Source organism: Pleurodeles waltl, chromosome 9 (genome assembly GCF_031143425.1).
Source record: "Pleurodeles waltl isolate 20211129_DDA chromosome 9, aPleWal1.hap1.20221129, whole genome shotgun sequence".
NCBI lineage: Eukaryota > Metazoa > Chordata > Amphibia > Caudata > Salamandridae > Pleurodeles > Pleurodeles waltl.
The window spans coordinates 463479885-463500147 of NC_090448.1; the positions used below are offsets into that span (position 1 = coordinate 463479885).

Consider the following 20263-nt stretch of genomic DNA (forward strand, 5'->3'; position numbering starts at 1 on the left):
CAGGGACAATGGCTGCCGTCAGTGCTGAGGCCAGAGCATTGAACGATCGTTGATGGGCAGCCTGACCCGAATGAATGCCCTCCAGGTAGGCATTGCTCCGATGCACCTCCCTTTCTACCCCCTGGATGGCATTCAAAAGGGTAGTCTGCCCAACAATGATGGTCTGAAGGAGGTCAATGACCTCCTCACTGAGGGCAGCAGGGGTAACAGGGGCAGGGGCTGAGGTGCCTGAGGCGAAGGAGACGCCCGCCTTCCTGGGCGAGCGGGCACGGAGCGTAGGCTGAGGGGCTGCTGGGAGGGCGGGGCTGGTGCGCTGGGTGGCGGCTGTACCTGGAGAGGCGGGGGGCCCGGATGTTGCCGCCACCGCTAGGGAGCTCCCATCCGAGGACGTGTCGCTGTCGCTGGTGTCACCACCGGTCCCCGTTGTGGTGCTCCCCTCGCCCTCCGGATCACTGGTGCCCTCGGTGTCTGTTCCTGGTCCCACCGGGGCCTTGTGACTTGCAGCTCCCTCGTGCTCCGATGCCAATTCTCCTCCGCCTGATGATGCTAATGCACACATGCGCAAGAAGATGAAGAAGAAGGGTGGGGGGAGAAAAACGAAGACCAGGTTGAGTGCATGCAATGTCAACACCGTTGGCGGAGAGGACAGACACAGGAGCCTCATGCACTAAGTCGCGCATTCGGGGTACACTACTCAGTACTTCTGACTAGGACAACAGGTCTAGAGACGACAAACGCGCACATGTGTGATGCTGGACCATCGATAGCTGTACTTGTCACCCTACAGAGGTGGGGGCTGGGAGCACAGGGCCATGCCTAAAGGAGAGGACTACACTACAGAAAGCGCCCTGGCCTAATGTCACCCACAACCCTCCTCCCCCACCCAGACGCCTCCACTGCGCAGAGAGATAGCAGAATGTGCTGATACTCACCCCGTTGTGTCTGCTGTGATGTCCTCAAGCGCCCATCCACATCAGGGTAGGCCACCGCCAGGATCCGGGACATCAGGGGGGTCAGGGTACGACTGGCACCCCTCCTAGGTTGGGAGGCCATCCCCAGCAGTGACTCAGCGGTCTTCCTGGTCCCGCGGCGGATGTCCTCCCACCTCTTGCGGCAGTGGGTGCCCCGTCTTGTGTGGACCCCCAGGGCCTGGACTTCCTTGGCGATGGCACGCCAAATGTCCACTTTCTGATGGGCGCTGACCTATTTGACATGTACAGGGTGGGAAGAAAAGATTCATCATTTTTCTGCATGTTAGATGCGATTGGCCCCCCCTCCCCAACCTTGCCATATGGCACATGCTCTCATCTGTCGTGCGTTGCACTCCTCATTCGCCCCCCACCCCACCAACTTACATCCACCCCACTCCACACAGGCATAGCCCATTCAATGTGCACCCAGTGTACTTACCTGTTGGTCTGGAGGACCGTAGAGTAACGCATACTGGGGGAGGACCCCATCCACAAGTTTCTCCAACTCCTCAGACGTGAAGGCAGGGGCCCTTTCCCCAGTCGCAGCAGCCATTGTCACTTCCAGACCGAGGTCACAGCAGCACTTGCAGTATAGGTCCTCTCCTGTGGATGATCAGGTCTCGAGTGATTAAGCAGATAGAAAATGGCGGTCACGCCCGTGGCGGTGCATACTGCGACCGCCGGCGCACCTCGTCATTGGCTCCTGAAACCCATAGGCTTCAATGTTAGCCAATGCGGCTTCGTATAGCGGTCTTCGACCGCCTACCGCCACGGTGTGCCACGCCAGCGCATTGACCTCACATCCCATTGTCCCACTTCACAGGTCAGGCAGCCGCCATTTCAAGGGCCCACATGGCATAATTTGTACTGCGTCACACAGGCCTAGGCCTTGCATTGCCACACATACACGCCTTTCAATACCTAGATAATCGTGTGCTATGCATGCTGTGGTGAACGTACCTGTGATTTGCTTGACTCTGTGCTCCATGTTGTCCTTCCTAGGCACCGTCCGCTGGGACTTGCGAGGAGACGGATGAATCCTCGCGTGTACCGACCGCTGGTGGACCTGTCGACAATGGAAGAACGCCATATCATACTACGATACCGACTTGACCGAGCCACTATACATGAACTGTGTGCCCAGCTGGAGCCAGCCCTGATGTCCCCCATCCGCCAACCCACAGGAATTCCCCCTCTAGTGCAGGTTCTGTCAGTCCTCCATTTTTTGGCAAGTGGCTCATTCCAGACAACAGTGGCCATGTCATCTGGAATGTCTCAGCCTATGTTTTCAAAAATCTTGTCTAGAGTGTTATCTGCCCTGACGAAACACATGCGGAGCTACATTGTATTCCCTGAGGAGGTTGATTTGGCCACTGTGAAGGGTGATTTTTATGCCCTTGGACATATCCCCAACATAATTGGTGCCATTGATGGGACCCATGTGGCTTTAGTACCCCCAAAAGACGATGAGCAGGTGTACAGAAACAGGAAAAGTTACCATTCGATGAACGTCCAGGTGGTCTGTTTGGCTGACCAGTACATCTCCCATGTGAATGCCAAGTTCCCTAGGTCAGTGCATGACGCGTATGTGATGCGGAATAGCAGCATCCCTTATGTGATGGAACAGCTACAGAGACACCGTGTGTGGCTAATTGGTGACTCTGGTTACCCCAACCTGCCTTGGCTATTGACCCCAGTGAGGAATCCCCGGACCAGGGCAGAGGAACGGTACAATGAGGCCCATGGGCGAACTAGGAGGATCATAGAAAGAACCTTTGGCCTCCTGAAGGCCAGGTTTAGGTGCCTGCATATGACAGGGGGATCCCTGATGTACTCACCAAAGAAGGTGTGCCAGATCATCGTGGCCTGCTGTATGCTTCACAATCTGGCATTGCGACGTCAGGTGCCTTTCCTGCAGGAGGTTGGTCCAGATGGTGTTGTTGAAGGAGCTGTGGAGCCTGCGGAGAGTGAAGAGGAGGAATACGAAGAGGACGACCCAGACAACAGGGACAGAGTTATCCAACAGTATTTCCAGTAGCACACAGGTAAGAATCACCCACGCCATTTAACATTTACTGAAAGCCCCCTGCATCTTTACTTTGTGTATTTCCCCCAGTTCCTTTAAACTGATGTTTGATTTTCCCTTCCCTTTTCAGTGCTGTATGACCCACTGCGTGACTTCTGCTTGGTTAGCCCATGGACTAATGCTTATTGACACTGGTATGTTGTCATCACAAAAATAACAGAACATTATTGATCAGTAATGTGTTATACATTTGTAAATAATACAGGCTGACTCCTGAATGATTTCAGTGCAATGAGTGATTTATTTTTAGTGCTAGATATTGGTACATGATATTAAAACGGTGATGGGTGAGGGTGGAGTTATGTCCATGGCAGAGTCCAGTTCTTGGTCGCACAGGTGCATTGTCCATATGCCTGTGGAAGGATGGAGCAGGGGCAGTTCAAGGTTGGACAGGGTGACACTGTGGGACAGTGGAATGACATCCGGGGGGATATTAGGCTGGCGGGGGTCTTGGCATCCTACTCTGTCTTCCTTTGAGATCTCAGGTTCCTCTTGCGGGGTGGTTGTTCTTCAGCAGGAGGTGGGGTTCTGGTGGCCCGTCGTTCTGTGGGGGCCTCCTGACCACTAGCGCCGGCGGAGGTGGTAGGCTGTTCCTGGCTAGTGACAGGGGCCCTTTGCGGTGCCACATGGTCCCACAATGTGGTTTCTATCCGGTTGAGGGCCTGGACTATGGTCCCCATAGCGGTAGCGATGTTCCTGAGTTCATTGCTGAACCCCATGTACCGTTCCTCCTGCTGTGCCTGGATCTCGGTGAACCTGGCCAGTACCGTCGCCATCGTCTCCTGGGAGTGATGGTATGCTCCCATGATGGTGGTGAGGGCCTCTTGGAGAGTCGGTTCCCTGGGCCTGTCCTCCCCCCCTGTCGCACAGCAGCCCTCCCAGTTGCCCTGTTTCCCCGGGCCTCTGTCCCCTGGACGGTGTGCCCACTACCACTGCCCCCAGGTCCCTGTTGTTGTTGGGGTGTTGGGTCAGCCTGGGTGCCCTGTAGTGGCGGACACACCGCTGATTGACGCGTCCGCGAGACAGAGGCATGGGCCCGCTGGGTGGGAGCTGTGCTGGTGTTCCCAGAGGGGTTTGGGTCTGCTGTGGCCTGTGTCTGTGTGTGGGGAACCGACTGTCCAGAGGTCCCCGATGGTCCGGGCTGGTCGTCAGGTTCTAGGTCGACAGAGCTGCTGTCCTCGCTGGGGGCCTGTTCTGGGGGTGGGATGGACAAATCTGGACCCTCCGTGGCGGTGTGTTGGCGTTCGGGCCCTGCAGGGGTAAAGGATTATGGTTATTGTTTCTGTGTTTGCCATGGCGTGCATTTTGAGTGCCCTTGTCCCCCAGTGCTGGCATTCCCTTGTGGGAGGTGTTGTGAGGGTGGTGGGGGGGTGTATGGGTATGTGCAATGGTCATGCTTTGGTGGTGGCTGTCTATGGTTTGTGTTGGCATTCAGGGGTTGGTGTTGTTTAGGGTGGGTTGTGCTGGTGAGACATTGGCAGGAAGGTTGTGTGCTGGGGGGTTGGGATTGGGGGTGAGGGGGGGGGGGTTGGCATGCGGGTGATTGGGGGGGTGAAGTAGTTGAGATTCGACTTACCAGAGTCCATTCTTCCGCCTACTCCAGCGAGGCCATCAGGATGCAGGATGTTTACCACCTCTTGCTCCCATGCTGTGAATTGGGGTGGAGTGGGTGGGGGTCCGCCGCCAGTCTTCTGCACAGCGATGTTGTGCCTGGAGATCATCGAGCGCACCTTCCCCCGTAGGTCGTTCCATCGCTTTCTGATATCTTCCCGATTTCTGGGATGCTGTCCCACAGCGTTGACCCTGTCTACGATCCTTTGCCATAGTTCAGCCTTCCTTGCTATGGTGGTGTGCTGCACCTGTGTGCCGAAGAGCTGGGGCTCAACCCTCATAATTTCCTCCACCATGACCCGGAGTTCTTGGTCAGAAAACCTTGGGTGTCTTTGGGGTGCCATGGGGTGGTGTGGATGAGGTGTGGGGTGGGGTTTGTGGTGATGTGCGTGGTGATATGTGGTGATGTGTGAGTAGATGTGGTGTGGGTGATGAAGTGGGGTTCCTGTGTGTGTTGGGGTTTTCTATTGCTGTGCTCGCTCTCTCTATCTCTGTCTGTATCGCCTTCGCTCCGATTTCCAACTAGTGGGGGTTTGTGGGTGATGTGGGTGTGTGTTTTATAGTTGATTGGATGTGTGGGAGTGTTGTTTGTATGTGTCTCAGGTGTGCGTATTTCAAATTGTCCAATGTGGCTGTGTTTTGGTGCTGTGTGTGTATTTTGAGCGCGGCGGTGTGTACCGCCAATGGAATACCGCGGTTGAAAGACCGCCGCGTGGATTCGTGGGTCAGAATGGCATGGGTGTGTTTGTGTTGGCGTGACGGTGGAGGTTTGGTCATCTCCAGTTTTCCGCGGCCCGCTGATGCGGCGGCCTTCCTTGGATGTCGGATTGTTGGCGGTTTCACAGTTGGTGGTCAGAATGACCGTGGCGGTTTACCGTGGCCGCGGCGGTAGAATGGCAGACTTCTGACCGGCGGTAAGGGCCTTTTACCGCCGAGGTCAGAATGACCCCCAAAGTGTCTTAAGTCTTTAGAATATAAACAAAGGGGGTCATTCCGACCCCGGCGGGCGGCGTAAGCCGCCCGCCTGGCGGGAACCGCCAAAAGACCGTACCGCGGTCAAATGACCTCGGCGGTCATTCTGACTTTCCCGCTGGGCCGGCGGGCGACCGCCAGAAGGCCGCCCGCCGGCCCAGCGGGAAAGCCCCTTCAACAATGAATCCGGCTCTGAATGGAGCCGGCGGAGTTGAAGGGGTGCGACGGGTGCAGTGGCACCCGTCGCGATTTTCAGTGTCTGCACAGCAGAAACTGAAAATCTTTATGGGGCCCTGTTAGGGGTACCCTGCACTGCCCATGCCTGTGGCATGGGCAGTGCAGGGGCCCCCAGAGGCCCCACGACACCCGTTCCCACCATCCTGTTCCTGGCGGTATTTACCGCCAGGACCAGGATGGCGGGAAGGGGGTCGGAATCCCCATGGCGGTGCTGCAAGCAGCGCCGCCATGGTGGATTCCTTGGGCCAGGGGTAAACCGGCGGAAAACCGCTGGTTGCCCTTTTCTGACCGCGGCTTTACCGCCGCGGTCAGAATGGCCCTGGAAGCACCGCCAGCCTGTTGCCGGTGCTTCCGCGGTCCCCGGCACCGCCAGGGTCGGAATGACCCCCAAAGTCTCTTTCAAGCACAAGTACCTGGTTTAGAGTGGAAAAATCTCCTCAAAGGGCCACAAAAGGAGAGGTGCGTGGAAAAAGAGTGTGTGCGTCGATTTCTCCCCAGCACACACGGACTTGCGTCGTTATTTTCCACGCGGGGAAGTCGGGCGTCGTTTTCCGGCGCGCGGACAGTCTCTTTCTGTGGATCGCAGGGATTACCAGATGTCCCGGGTCTGTGCGTGGATTTTCCTGCTTGTTTTCCAGCTGCCCGTCGTTCTGCGGGGCTGAGCGTTGAAATTACGATCTCACAACAGGCGTCGCGTCGATTTCTCCTCTAGAGGTCGGGCGGCATTGTCCTTGCGAAGCCGTGCGTCGGATTTTCGGTCGTCCCCGAGCGTCGCGTTGCTCAGCGTCGTTGTGCAGCGTTTTTCTCGCAGCGGAACAAGCTGTGCGTCTACATTTTCGGCGCACGGAGCGTCCAAGTGAAAAAGGGAAGTCTTTTTGGTCCTGAGACTTCAGGGAACATGAGGCAAGCTCTATCCAAGCCCTTGGAGAGCACTTTCACAGCCAGACAAGAGTTCAGCAAGGCAGCAGGCCAACAGCAAGGCAGCAGTCCTTTGTAGAAAGCAGACAGGTGAGTCCTTTGAGCAGCCAGGCAGTTCTTCTTGGCAGGATGTAGTTTCTGGTTCAGGTTTCTTCTCCAGCAAGTGTCTGATGAGGTAGGGCAGAGGCCCTGTTTTATACCCAAATGTGCCTTTGAAGTGGGGGAGACTTCAAAGAGTGCCTAAGAAGTGCACCAGGTCCCCTTTCAGTTCAATCCTGTCTGCCAGGGTCCCAGTAGGGGGTGTGGCAGTCCTTTGTGTGAGAGCAGGCCCTCCACCCTCCCAGCCCAGGAAGACCCATTCAAAATGCAGATGTATGCAAGTGAGGCTGAGTACCCTGTGTTTGGGGTGTGTCTGAGTGAATGCACAAGGAGCTGTCAACCAAGCCCAGCCAGACGTGGATTGTAAGGCACAGAAAGATTTAAGTGCAAAGAAATGCTCACTTTCTAAAAGTGACATTTCTAGAATAGTAATATTAAATCCGACTTCACCAGTCAGCAGGATTTTGTATTACCATTCTGGCCATACTAAATATGACTTTCCTGCTCCTTTCAGATCAGCAGCTGCCACTTCAACAATGTATGAGGGCAGCCCCTATGTTAGCCTATGAAGGGAGCAGGCCTCACAGTGGTGTAAAAACGAATTTAGGAGTTTTACACTACCAGGACATATAATTACACAGGTACATGTCCTGCCTTTTACCTACACAGCACCCTGCTCTAGGGGTTACCTAGGGCACACATTAAGGGTGACTTATAAGTAGAAAAAGGGGAGTTCTAGGCTTGGCAAGTACTTTTAAATGCCAAGTCGAGGTGGCAGTGAAACTGCACACACAGGCCTTACAATGGCAAGCCTGAGACAAGGTTAAGGGGGCTACTTAAGTGGGTGGCACAACCAGTGCTGCAGGTCCACTAGTAGTATTTAATCTACAGGCCCTAGGCACATGTAGTGCACATTACTAGGGACTTATAAGTTGATTAAATAGTTCAATCAGGTATGATCCAAAGTTACCATGTCTTAAAAAGGAAGAGAGCATATGCACTTTAGCACTGGTTAGCAGTGGTAAAGTGCGCAGAGTCTAAAAGCCAGCAAAACAGGGTCCAAAAAGTGGAGGGAGGCAGGCAAAAAGTTAGGGGTGACCACCCTAAGGCATGTCACGTCTAACATGTGTCCCCCCCAGCTGAAAGTGGGGAGAGCTACCCGACCTCCTGGGAGCTCTCATCGCTAAGGCGGAAGTATCTGGAGAGACCATCAGCATTGGTTTGGTCAACCCCTGGGCGATGCTCCACCGTAAAGTCCATCCCCTGTAGGGAAATGGACCATCTCAAGAGTTTTGGATTCTCACCCCTCATCTGCATGAGCCATCTGAGGGGCCTGTGGTCTGTCTGAACCCGGAAGTGAGTCCCAAACAGGTAGGGTCTTAGCTTCTTCAGTGCCCAGACCACAGCAAATGCTTCTCTTTCAATAGCACTCCACCTTTGTTCCCGTGGTAATAGTTTTCTGCTAATAAAGACTACTGGTAGGTCTGAGCCCTCCTCATTCAGCTGTGCTAGAACAGCCCCTATGCCATGCTCTGAAGCGTCTGTCTGAACAATAAATTCCTGGGAGTAGTCAGGGGCCTTGAGCACGGGGGCCGTGCACATGGCTCCCTTCAGAGAATCAAAGGCTTTCTGACAGGCCTCTGTCCAATTCACCAACCTAGGTTGTTTCTTGGAAGTGAGTTCAGTCAAGGGGGACACAATGGTACCATAGCCCTTGACGAACCTGCGGTAGTATCCAGTGAGGCCCAAAAAGGCTCTCACCTCAGTCTGTGCTCTAGGTGGTTGCCAGGCCTTGATAGTTTCAATCTTGGCCTGGAGCGGCTGCACCCTTCCACCACCTACGAGGTGTCCCAAGTACACCACGGAACCCTGCCCAATCTGGCACTTACTAGCCTTGATAGTCAGGCCTGCCTGTTGCAGGGCCTGAAGCACCTCCTTGAGGTGGAGCAGGTGTTCCTCCCAGCTGGAACTGTAGACAGTTATGTCGTCTAGGTAAGCTGCACAGAAGGCATCTTTACCAGCTAGGACCCCGCTAACCAACCGTTGGAAGGTAGCGGGGGCATTTTTCAGCCCAAATGGCATCACCCGGAATTGGTAATGGCCATCAGGGGTGGAAAAAGCAGATCTTTCTTTAGCCCCCTCAGTCAGGCCAATCTGCCAGTACCCGGAAGTAAGATCGAACGTACTCAGGAACTTGGCAGTGCCTAGTCTGTCAACGAGCTCATCAGCTCGGGGGATGGGGTGAGCATCAGTCCGGGTGACTGAATTGAGACCCCGGTAATCCACACAGAATCGGAGTTCTGGTTTCGCACCTGGGGCAGTAGCCTTGGGAACCAATACCACAGGGCTGTCCCAGGGACTACTGGATTTCTCAATAACCCCCAAAGTCAACATCTTGGAGACCTCCTCCTTGATGCTGGCCTTCACCTTATCTGACAACCTGTAAATTTTGTTCTTTACAGGAGCACTGTCACTTGTGTCAATGTCATGCACACAGAGGTGGGTTAGTCCAGGTGTAAGGGAGAACAGGGAGGAGAACTGCTCTAACAGCTCATAGCAGTCCCCTCTCTGTGTTGGAGTCAGGGAGTCAGAGAGAATGACACCACCTACTGACCCATCCCCTTCTTTGACAGCGAGGAGGTCGGGGAGAGGTTCACTCTCCTCTTCCATGCCCTCATCGGTGACTAGGAGCATACTGACCTCAGACCACTCAAAGTGAGGTTTGAGCCGGTTGTGATGGAGGACCCTTAGGGGTTGCCTAGGGGTCTTGAGGTCCACTAGGTAAGTGGCCTCCCCTTTACGCTCCTTGATCTCAAAGGGGCCAGTCCAGCGGTCCTGGAGAGCCCTGGGCTCTACTGGCTCCATCACCCAAACTTTGTCTCCAGGTGAGAACTCAACTAGAGTGGCCTTTTGGTCGTACCACTCCTTCATCACCTCTTAACTGGCCTCGAGGTTACTCTGGGCCTCCTTCCAGAAGCGTTGGGTTTGTTTGCGGAGGGCCAGCATGTAGCTGACCACATCCTGGGGAGGGGCCTGGGGAGCTCTCTCCCAGCCCTCCTTAACGATGCTTAGGGGTCCCCTGACAGGGTGACCATAGAGAAGCTCAAAGGGGCTGAACCCCACCCCTTTCTGGGGCACCTCTCTATAAGCAAACAACAGGCAGGGTAAGAGGACGTCCCACTTACGCCTCATGGCCTCAGTCAGGCCACCAATCATGCCTTTCAGGGTCTGGTTGAATCTCTCAACCAGCCTATTGGTTTGAGGATGATAAGGGGTGGTAAACCGGTAGGTCACCCCACACTCATCCCACAGGGTCTTCATGTATGCAGACATGAAGTTTGTGCCCCTGTCAGACACGACCTCCTTAGGGAATCCCACACGGGTAAATATTCCCATCAGGGCTCTGGTCACCACCTTTGCAGTCACTGTTCTCAGAGAGATTGCCTCTGGATAGCGGGTGGCATGGTCCACCAAAACCAGGATAAACCTGTTGCCCAGGGCAGTTTTGGGGTCCAAGGGACCAACAATGTCGATGCCCACCCTTTCAAAGGGGGTGCCAACGACTGGGAGTGGGATCAGGGTAGCTTTAAGCCGTTTCCCTGCCTTCCCACTAGCCTGGCAGGTGGGCAAGCTCTGCAGAAGTTATCTGAGGCTTTCCTCATTCTGGGCCAATGAAAGTGGGTGTTAGGCCTGTCAAAGGTCTTGTCTTGGCCCAGGTGTCCTGCCAGGGGAATGTCGTGAGCCAGTCCTAGTAGGAATTTCCAGTAACACTGGGGGACCACCAGCACACAGTGTGGCCCAGGACCTGGAATTCTACGCTCACTGTAAAGGAGATCATTCTTCCAGTAAATATGGTGAGCGCCAGAGGCGTCACCTGCTGCGTGGTCTGTGGCTTGCTTCCTCAGACCCTCAAGGGTGGGGCATTCTCTCTGCGCCTTGCAGAATGCTTCCCTGGTTGGTCCCCCCTCTACTTGCCAGCCAGCAAGTTCAGGTAGGTTACCCAGGGCAGCTATGTCCTCCCCGGTTGGCTCAGGGGCCTCCTCTTCCTCAGGGACCTCGTCTACCACCGTGGGAGCATTGGAGGCGGGTTTCCCGCGCCCCTGGCCCCCATCTTGGATGGCAGTCTGGGCCATTTTTCCAGGCTCCAGACGCCCTTGACTCCCTTCCCGGGCAGCCATGGACCTGGTGGTCATGCAGACCCACTCAGGTAACCCTAACATCTCCAGGTGAGATCTGAGCTCTACTTCTTTCCAAGCAGTGTGCTCAAGATCATTGCCTAACAGACAATCTACAGGCATGGCAGGACTCACAGCTACTTTCAGAGTACCAGAGACCCCCCCCACTCAAAGGGAACCAGAGCCACCGGTAGGTGACTCTCACGATTGTCAGCGACTATGACCTGGTGGAATGTATTAGGGACTATCTGCTCTGTGGACACCACCTGACTCTGGATAGTAGTCATACTGGCTCCTGTGTCACGCAGAGCCTCCACCTTCTGCCCATTAATGGTGACCCACTGCCTGTACTTGGAAGTATTTCGGGGCATGTGGGCTTTGGGCACCATTTCTCTTTCTCCCAGGGACACTAGGGAAATCTCTACTTGCTCCCCAAAGCTATCTGGGTCCATCTCCCCTCCAAGCGCTACATTAGTTAGCCCAGGTGTCTGTCCGGTAGTGGACGGTGTCCTTTTGGAGCACTGGGGGTCGCCTTTATAGTGACCATACTGGTAACACTCCATACATTTGGGGTTGGATTTCCCTGACTTATCAAATGTCCCTGGCTTCTTCCCAAATCTAGAGAAGGAATGGATGCCACCCCCTCCCTGGGAATTCTTTTGGGGGCCTTTTGAGAGTTCCTTATCTGTAAGTTTATCTCCCCCCTCTTTCTTCTGTTGGGAACCCTGACCACCTTTGTGGGAGTCCCCCCCAGGTACCTTTTTGGACACTCTGGTGCTAACCCAGAGGTCCGCCTCCTCAGCAAGCTTCCTGGGATCAGTCAGCTTACTATCTACCAAGTGATGGCGCAACTCTATGGCACATAACCCCACATAGCTACCCCCCATTGCCCTTCAGGAACCTCATGAGCCCTTAGTGCAACTTCATAAGCAGCTAACCATTTATCTATGTCATCTCCCACCACAAAACTGGGCACCACATTTTTGGGTATACGAACCTTCTTTTCTCCAGCAGGTCCTGTCTGTATGCTGCCACCATTATTGCTGGATTCGGACTGTCTCGCCTTGATCTCCAGCTCCTTGAGACTCAGTTCATGAGCAAACAATAGTTTCTTTTCAGCCAAAGCTCTTTCAGCTTCCACCTGTTTGGCTGCTCTTTCAGCTTCCGCTTGTTTGACTGCCCTTTCAGCTTCTGCTTGAATCTGTTTGGCTGTTCTTTCAACTTCAATCTGTTTGGCTGCTCTTTCAGCCTCAGCTTGTTTGGCTTCTCTCTCTGCCCTTCTCTCCTCCTGTTGAGCCTCAATTTTCAGTTTTGCCATTTGCAATTGGAACTCCCTTTCCTCTCTCCTTTCCTCTGCGGTCAGGCTTTGCATGGAGACACTGCTCCCTGGTCTGGAAGGGGGCACAATTGCATTGGTAACACCATCCACAGATAGTGAAAATTCCTCTGAGGTGCCATTTTCTGGCTCCTCTTCCTCATCATCCTCTAAATGGGCTTCTGCCCAGGCCCTCAGCGCCACTTGAAAGTCCTCCTTTCTGGAGGCCCCTTGGGTGGGTACCCTCAATGCCCTGCAGAATCCTCTTAGTTGTTTGACCGTATATGTATCCAACTGGACTAGGTCAAAGTCCCCTGTCTGAGACCCAGTCAGAGACATGTTGAGTGAGGATTTAGTTTTTGAAAATTGTCAGACAGAAAAAAAACGGATTTGCAAAAAGAGATAAAAAGCCAAGTTGACCTTCAACTGTGGGTAGGTAGTGAAATACTTAGCTACTGTATGTCACTGCACAAATACAAGTCCTATCCTCACCGCTGATCACCAATGTTAGAAATGGGGTTTTTGGTTGGCAGTCAGGGTACCCCCTGTCCAAGCAAAAGCCCTCACTCTAGTCAGGGTAAGTCACACACAATCCAAGATTATCCTGTGCCCACCCTCTGGTAGCTTGGCACGAGCAGTCAGGCTTAACTTAGAAGGCAATGTGTAAAGTATTTGTGCAATAAATCATACAATATCACCATATAGCACCACAAAAAGACACCACACAGTGTTTAGAAAAATATATAATATTTATCAGGATAATTGTAGGTCAAAAAGAATAAAGTTGCAATGGGAAATTGTAGAGATATCATTGAAAAGTGATATAAAGTGTCTTAAGTCTTTAGAATATAAACAAAGTCTCTTTCAAGCACAAGTACCTGGTTTAAAATGGAAAAATCTCCTCAGAGGGCCACAAAAGGAGAGGTGCGTGGAAAAAGAGTGTGTGCGTCGATTTCTCCCCAGCACACACGGACTTGTGTTGTTATTTTCCACGCGGGGAAGTCGGGCGTCGTTTTCTGGCGCGCGGACAGTCTCTTTCTGTGGATCGCGGGGATTACCAGATGTCCCGGGTCTGTGCTTGGATTTTCCTGCTTGTTTTCCGGCTGCGTGTCGTTCTGCGGGGCTGCGCGTTGAAATTACGATCTCACGGCAGGCGTCGCGCCGATTTCTCCTCTAGAGGTCGGGCGGCGTTGTCCTTGCGAAGCAGTGCGTCGGATTTTCGGTCATCCCCCGAGCGTCGCGTTGCTCAGCGTCGATGTGCGGCGTTTTTCTCGCAGCGGAACAAGCTGTGCGTCTACATTTTCGGCACACGGAGCGTCCAAGTGAAAAAGGGAAGTCTTTTTGGTCCTGAGACTTCAGGGAACAGGAGGCAAGCTCTATCCAAGCCCTTGGAGAGCACTTTCACAGCCAGACAAGAGTTCAGCAAGGCAGCAGGCCAACAGCAAGGCAGCAGTCCTTTGTAGAAAGCAGACAGGTGAGTCCTTTGAGCAGCCAGGCAGTTCTTCTTGGCAGGATGTAGTTTCTGGTTCAGGTTTCTTCTCCAGCAAGTGTCTGATGAGGTAGGGCAGAGGCCCTGTTTTATACCCAAATGTACCTTTGAAGTGGGGGAGACTTCAAAGAGTGGCTAAGAAGTGCACCAGGTCCCCTTTCAGTTCAATCCTGTCTGCCAGGGTCCCAGTAGGGGGTGTGGCAGTCCTTTGTGTGAGAGCAGGCCCTCCACCCTCCCAGCCCAGGAAGACCCATTCAAAATGCAGATGTATGCAAGTGAGGCTGAGTACCCTGTGTTTGGGGTGTGTCTGAGTGAATGCACAAGGAGCTGTCAACCAAGCCCAGCCAGACGTGGATTGTAAGGCACAGAAAGATTTAAGTGCAAAGAAATGCTCACTTTCTAAAAGTGGCATTTCTAGAATAGTAATATTAAATCCGACTTCACCAGTCAGCAGGATTTTGTATTACCATTCTGGCCATACTAAATATGACTTTCCTGCTCCTTTCAGATCAGCAGCTGCCACTTCAACAATGTATGAGGGCAGCCCCAATGTTAGCCTATGAAGGGAGCAGGCCTCACAGTAGTGTAAAAACGAATTTAGGAGTTTTACACTACCAGGACATATAATTACACAGGTACATGTCTTGCCTTTTACCTACACAGCACCCTGCTCTAGGGGTTACCTAGGGCACACATTAAGGGTGACTTATAAGTAGTAAAAGGGGAGTTCTAGGCTTGGCAAGTACTTTTAAATGCCAAGTCGAGGTGGCAGTGAAACTGCACACACAGGCCTTACAATGGCAAGCCTGAGACAAGGTTAAGGGGGCTACTTAAGTGGGTGGCACAACCAGTGCTGCAGGTCCACTAGTAGCATTTAATCTACAGGCCCTAGGCACATGTAGTGCACATTACTAGGGACTTATAAGTAGATTAAATAGTCCAATCAGGTATGATCCAAAGTTACCATGTTTTAAAAAGGAAGAGAGCATATGCACTTTAGCACTGGTTAGCAGTGGTAAAGTGCGCAGAGTCTAAAAGCCAGCAAAACAGGGTCCAAAAAGTGGAGGGAGGCAGGCAAAAAGTTAGGGGTGACCACCCTAAGGCATGTCAGGTCTAACAGATGGGATTACTCCATCACATACGTGATGGATATCCCATCCGCCGTATTAGGATCCCATTATTTCCTGTGGGAATCGTAATACGGTGGACGGGATATCTGTCACGTTTGTGACACAGTAACCCATCCACCAAACTCTAAATCAGGCCCTAAATCAAGCTGCCTATTTTGTTAGGAAATGTACAGGCATGGGCAGAAGGGGTTAAAAAACGATACCAGCATCTCCGCTTCTGTCAGTATTATTTGTCTGTCATTATTGTAAGTTCTTCCAATCAGAGAGTGATTTTGGGTGAGAGTGTTAGTACGATTCCGAAGGAGGGGTGCGAAGGTCTGAGGGTGTGGCATGCTCCATTCCATCATCATGAAAGCTTCTCCAATTGGAAACTTCATGCGATTAGAACCCTAATAACACTATTGTTTTCTATGTTTTGTACCCAGGACTGTAGAAGAGATCGGTTGAACAGAGTAATCAGTAGCGAGTTAAGTAGATTGCATCAACCAACATTTGGAAAAGGCTGTGAAACCTTTCTGGAGATTTTTCAGGTAGAGTCATTCTTTACTTTTTAAAAGGTAACTATTAAAACCATTTTTGTTTAGTTTTCTAAAAAGACCACCATAAAGATTTTTTTTACTACTAAATAGGATACAAAGTATGCGCCACCGACTCATCAAGTCTATGCTTCCAAGTAATGTTCTTTTTCTCAGATATGATATAGCACAGATTCCATATGTGGCTTTCTCACAATATAGTTTCCTATGGACACTCTATCAGCGCTCTGATTAATTGTGAAAATCGGCAGTGTGCCACGATGTGGCGACGGACCAAATTGCTGCACGTAAACAGGCTTTGGTCCAACTGAAAAAGGGATCCCCTTCACAGATAAAGCTAAAACTCCCAGTACCAAGATGGTGGAGGTCTGATGCTCGAGTCCTGTGACTTTAGTGAGGGTACAACGGATGGGGGACGCGCTTGATGCTCATGTACAAAAATGTCTATTTGCCAGACGTTATTAATTATCTTCATGTTTTGAGTAGGCAACGCACACATTTTGGAGCTTGTTGACAAAAACATTTCTGAGTATGAGAGGCAGTGCTACAGGAGTACTCTTTTAGGTATTGTCACACGATTTTGTTAATCAGGCCTGAACCGTCCAACTCTCTATTAACAAAAGTGAATGGAAGGCACAGTTATTTTTATTTCTACTAGTTGTAGATGAACATTAAAAAAAAATCCATTTTATTACCATCTCAACTGTTTTGATGCCAAGACACCTAGGCTGGCTGGTACAGACAAGAGGTATTATGGGAATGAAACCACTTTATAACTCCGCCCTAAGGCCTGCAAGGGGAGGATAGACTGTTAAAACTATTATGGCATCTGATCACCTGTCCGTCCTCTTCAGGAGTACAAGATCTGAAGTAATACTGCATGCGCATATGTATTTTTTAACACACCGTTCCTGTTATTAAAATTAAACTGAAAGCAGAAGCAGCATAAAGCCCAAAAATGATAGTGAGTAAAACAATAAAAAAAAACATATTTACTTGCAAATTGGCAAGAAAACTCATATTTACTTGCAAATTTGCATCGCACAGTGTAGTGATATGCAATCTGACTACCTTTGAAACATATGAGTACATTTCGAAAGTAAAATAATATCACCACTAGTAGTAAGATGATTTACTGGACACATCTGTGCACAGAACATATGTAACATGTGCCAAGAGAATTTGTTGGCATGTGTTTTTTTGGAGAAGTTTGAGTTTTATTGATTGTATTTTATACTGTATCTGCTTAGCATGCACATTCTCCGCCATTATGTTTTTAGGGTTGGTGAAGAAAGCTTTGGGAATCTGAGGTAGAGCTAATGAAACAAATCAGAGATTAGGAGACCTTCGTTAGCAGAATAGCTTTTATTTGCATACAACATCAATCATATTCGTGGAGCTACTGGACCAAAGTCTAATGCATAATTTGTGATAATGTTGTCTAAGGCTATGTGCTTTCCTGCAACTAGCCTGTGTTTGGTCTAGAAAACCGGGAAACGATAATCTTCCGCATGAATGATATTTTGCACCTACATCAAATAAAAACAAATCTTAATTAAGAGAAGTGAATCTTACTAGGTAAGTAAGCTACTACGTGAGGAAAATACGGCATGATTAAAAAACACTGGAACCAGGCGAAAACCAACATAATTATGTTTAGTACATTATGCCAAACAAACACATACAGTAAATCACGTCTGCAGAACAAATGAGTTTAACGTCAAGTGGCACACTCATTGCACTATGGACCAAGTAGCTGCACAAGTCCTGGCCCTAGCTGAGATACCCCCACTAACTATTATTTTGAATAGGCAACTTTAGGAATAGCAACAGCAATCCTGCAAAGTTTACAGGAGGTGAATGGCCCAATCCAGAGGAACAAGATTGTAAACTCTGACTTTGAGTGCTGAACGTACAGATTAAATATGTAGATCATTCACTACATGCTCTTATTAATTGAAGTAAAATGTATCCCCCACAATCACTGCAGGCTACAGCTCCACCTATGTTGAAGTTCATCTCTGTACAGCACTTATGCACCACTGCATGATTCCAGAATGCTGTGGCACTTCAATATGGTTTCGTGCAGCCACATGCCTCACACAGTGTATCACACGATAGATATCCTGTTACACATATGTCAAACTTGCTGTATTTCACAGAAGACAACAGTTAACGGTTAGCTGCAGTTTTTACACCTTTGAACAAATTCCCAGTGTAACACGTGGATTATGCAGTACCCAAGTTCAAATTGTACCAGTGAAGACAAGAGAACATACATATAATTAGAAAGTCGATGACTTAATCATTGTAGAAGAAAACTCCGCAGCTGATCTTTTGCATATACGTGTCTTTGCCGGTTTCCCAGGAAGAGCTTATGATTCTGGCATGTATTACCACAGTCACATTCTTGAGGTAATGAGGAGGCTGTGGACCCCCAGGGTCTGCGCCTTTTGGGCGATGGCCCTCCAAGTCCCTTTCTCCTGATGGGTGTTGACCTGAATGGATGCAAAAGACAAATGGAAAAGTAACAATTCAATTTCTTTGCCCAACTGGCTATGTTGCACACATTTTAGAAACACCAGGCACAAAAATGTTGTAATTGTCAACACACCACAAGTGTAAAGCACACATGATGATAAGGACAGGGACAGAAATGTACACTTTTGGAGCTATCTGAAGAGTAAATCAGTACCTTGCTCATGGTCTACACTAACTAAGCAAGCCCACTGACATCAGGTAGCCCAGGCTCAAGCAACATGTACTGTGATGTGAGCCACAGTGAAACACAACAAACCTTTGTGACCTTCTGAAGGGTAAACTCCTTTGGCCTGACTGGATAGACTCATTTACATACAGCCACATTGACTGAATGCATACAGTCCCTATAGGCAACTACCATAGTACAGGATAAACCCTAAGACTTAAGTGACAATGAAAGGGTTGCCATGGGTGGCAAGGAAAGTCTCTTCCCTGTGCATGTGTGGACATGTTGCCTACCCAATGTAATCTCATACCACTTCAGATTGGGTTTGTCTGGTATGTACTTGTAGCACATAACACACCTTTTACCAAAAGTGGCAATCCTACAGAGATGGCATCCAACATACTAAGGTATGTTTGGTCTGATTAGTTGCAGGTAACCAAGCTAATGAGTCACATGCCATGCTGTCCCCTGAATCAACCAGCTATCTGCACTGTAAGTTTGTCACTTGTGCAATACAGCTGCACTGTACAAATATGACACATGTAAAGATGACAACAGAGCTGTGGGAGTAAGGGACCTGTCATAAGTCAATGACACACATTGCCAATGAGGGTCAATGCAAATATGTATTAGGTCAGTGGGTTGCATCAGTACACATTCCTAATGTAGTCAATGAATAAGGCCTTCAGGCAAAGCTTTGCCACTGATGACTCATTTTGGCCACATCCAAGGATCTTCAGGTCTACAGTGAGTGGGACTGGTGCCACAGTTGCATAGCCACAGTAACTCTACCCCAGCCTGGTCTATGTTCCAAACTTAGGGAAGCTTTTGACAGGCCTTGGTCTCTGCAGGCTGAGCATACAAAACCTACCATAACACCCACATTTCCATCACTTCCATGTATGACAGTATATCCTGTTTCTATCCTCTATGTGGGTTGAGGGTTGTGTGGCACTCTAAAGGGCACAGTGAGTTTTACATGGTTCTCATACAGCAGTTTGGCAAGGCCAGATGTGAGCTGAGTGATTTGTGGGGATATATAGATTGCTAACAAGATCCTAAAATGACTCAAAGAGTATACATACATAGCTCATTTTGTAATGCACATACATGTTGTTTTACATTTACAAATATCATATCCAAAGATATATCATATTATGGCTTTAAAGTCTCCTTGCCTAGGTATCTGAATGCAACAGAAGAAGGATCTAGGGATCATCAGACATCACGCAACACAATGGAAGTGTGAACTACATAGAGTGTACTTGTCTCCACTATCAGCACCATGTACATCCCATGTATCAAACACAAAATGTGACAAGAGGCACCTGAAAAGTCTCACTGGTGCTCAGAGGAACATTGTAGCCCATGCAACCGTCACAGTCACCAATGTTAGCCTATGGCTGTGTCCGCCGTGGTTGAAACCGCCCACCCTGCAGTCAGTGTCTGCTGGCGGAAACGGGCAGTACCTAATGTCCAGTGAACTAGGTCGGGCATCCGCCATTTTGACCATTGTAACTACATTGTTGGGCCCTGTTAAATGCGTCACAACATCAATAACTGTGTCTGATCATCTCAAACAATGTAAATCAACCTTGTTGTGTGGGTTCTCCTACACATCACAAGTATAGTGTGTTGCTGGTCACAGATGGGATATTATGGCGGTGCACTGTCCACCACCAGGTGACGGTATTTTTGATGGTCGTAACAGACAGTCAAATTTTGAGGGGCACATGAGGAGCAGATAGTTGGGTAACCATGTTTTAGACACATATAGACAACCAGTGGGGCTCATATTTGGTCCTTGAGTAGTAGAAAAATTTGATGTGTAATGGGTGTAATGTTTTTCCAGTCAGTAATGCTTTATCACATGATTGAGGTCCTATTCATCATGAAAGTTGGACACAGTGGACTAATGCTGTAACTCATTTATTTTCACAAATTAGTACCCTGGGAGAGCGAGGAGGCGACAAGCTCTAGTGTACCGCCCATTGCCAGACATTCAAACACTAGAAGA

The 20263-nt window shown here is 50.2% G+C and overlaps 1 protein-coding gene across 1 annotated transcript in view; it reads left to right on the forward strand.

The window, feature by feature from the left end:
- Window positions 1–16828, forward strand: part of LOC138259689 (uncharacterized) — a 106738-nt gene extending 89910 nt beyond the window's left edge. The window contains exons 4-5 of the mRNA XM_069207578.1: window positions 15429–15533; window positions 16820–16828. Coding sequence (XP_069063679.1) covers window positions 15429–15533; window positions 16820–16828 — 114 coding nt within the window. The remainder of the gene's footprint in view (window positions 1–15428; window positions 15534–16819) is intronic.
- Window positions 16829–20263: the final 3435 nt, after the last annotated feature.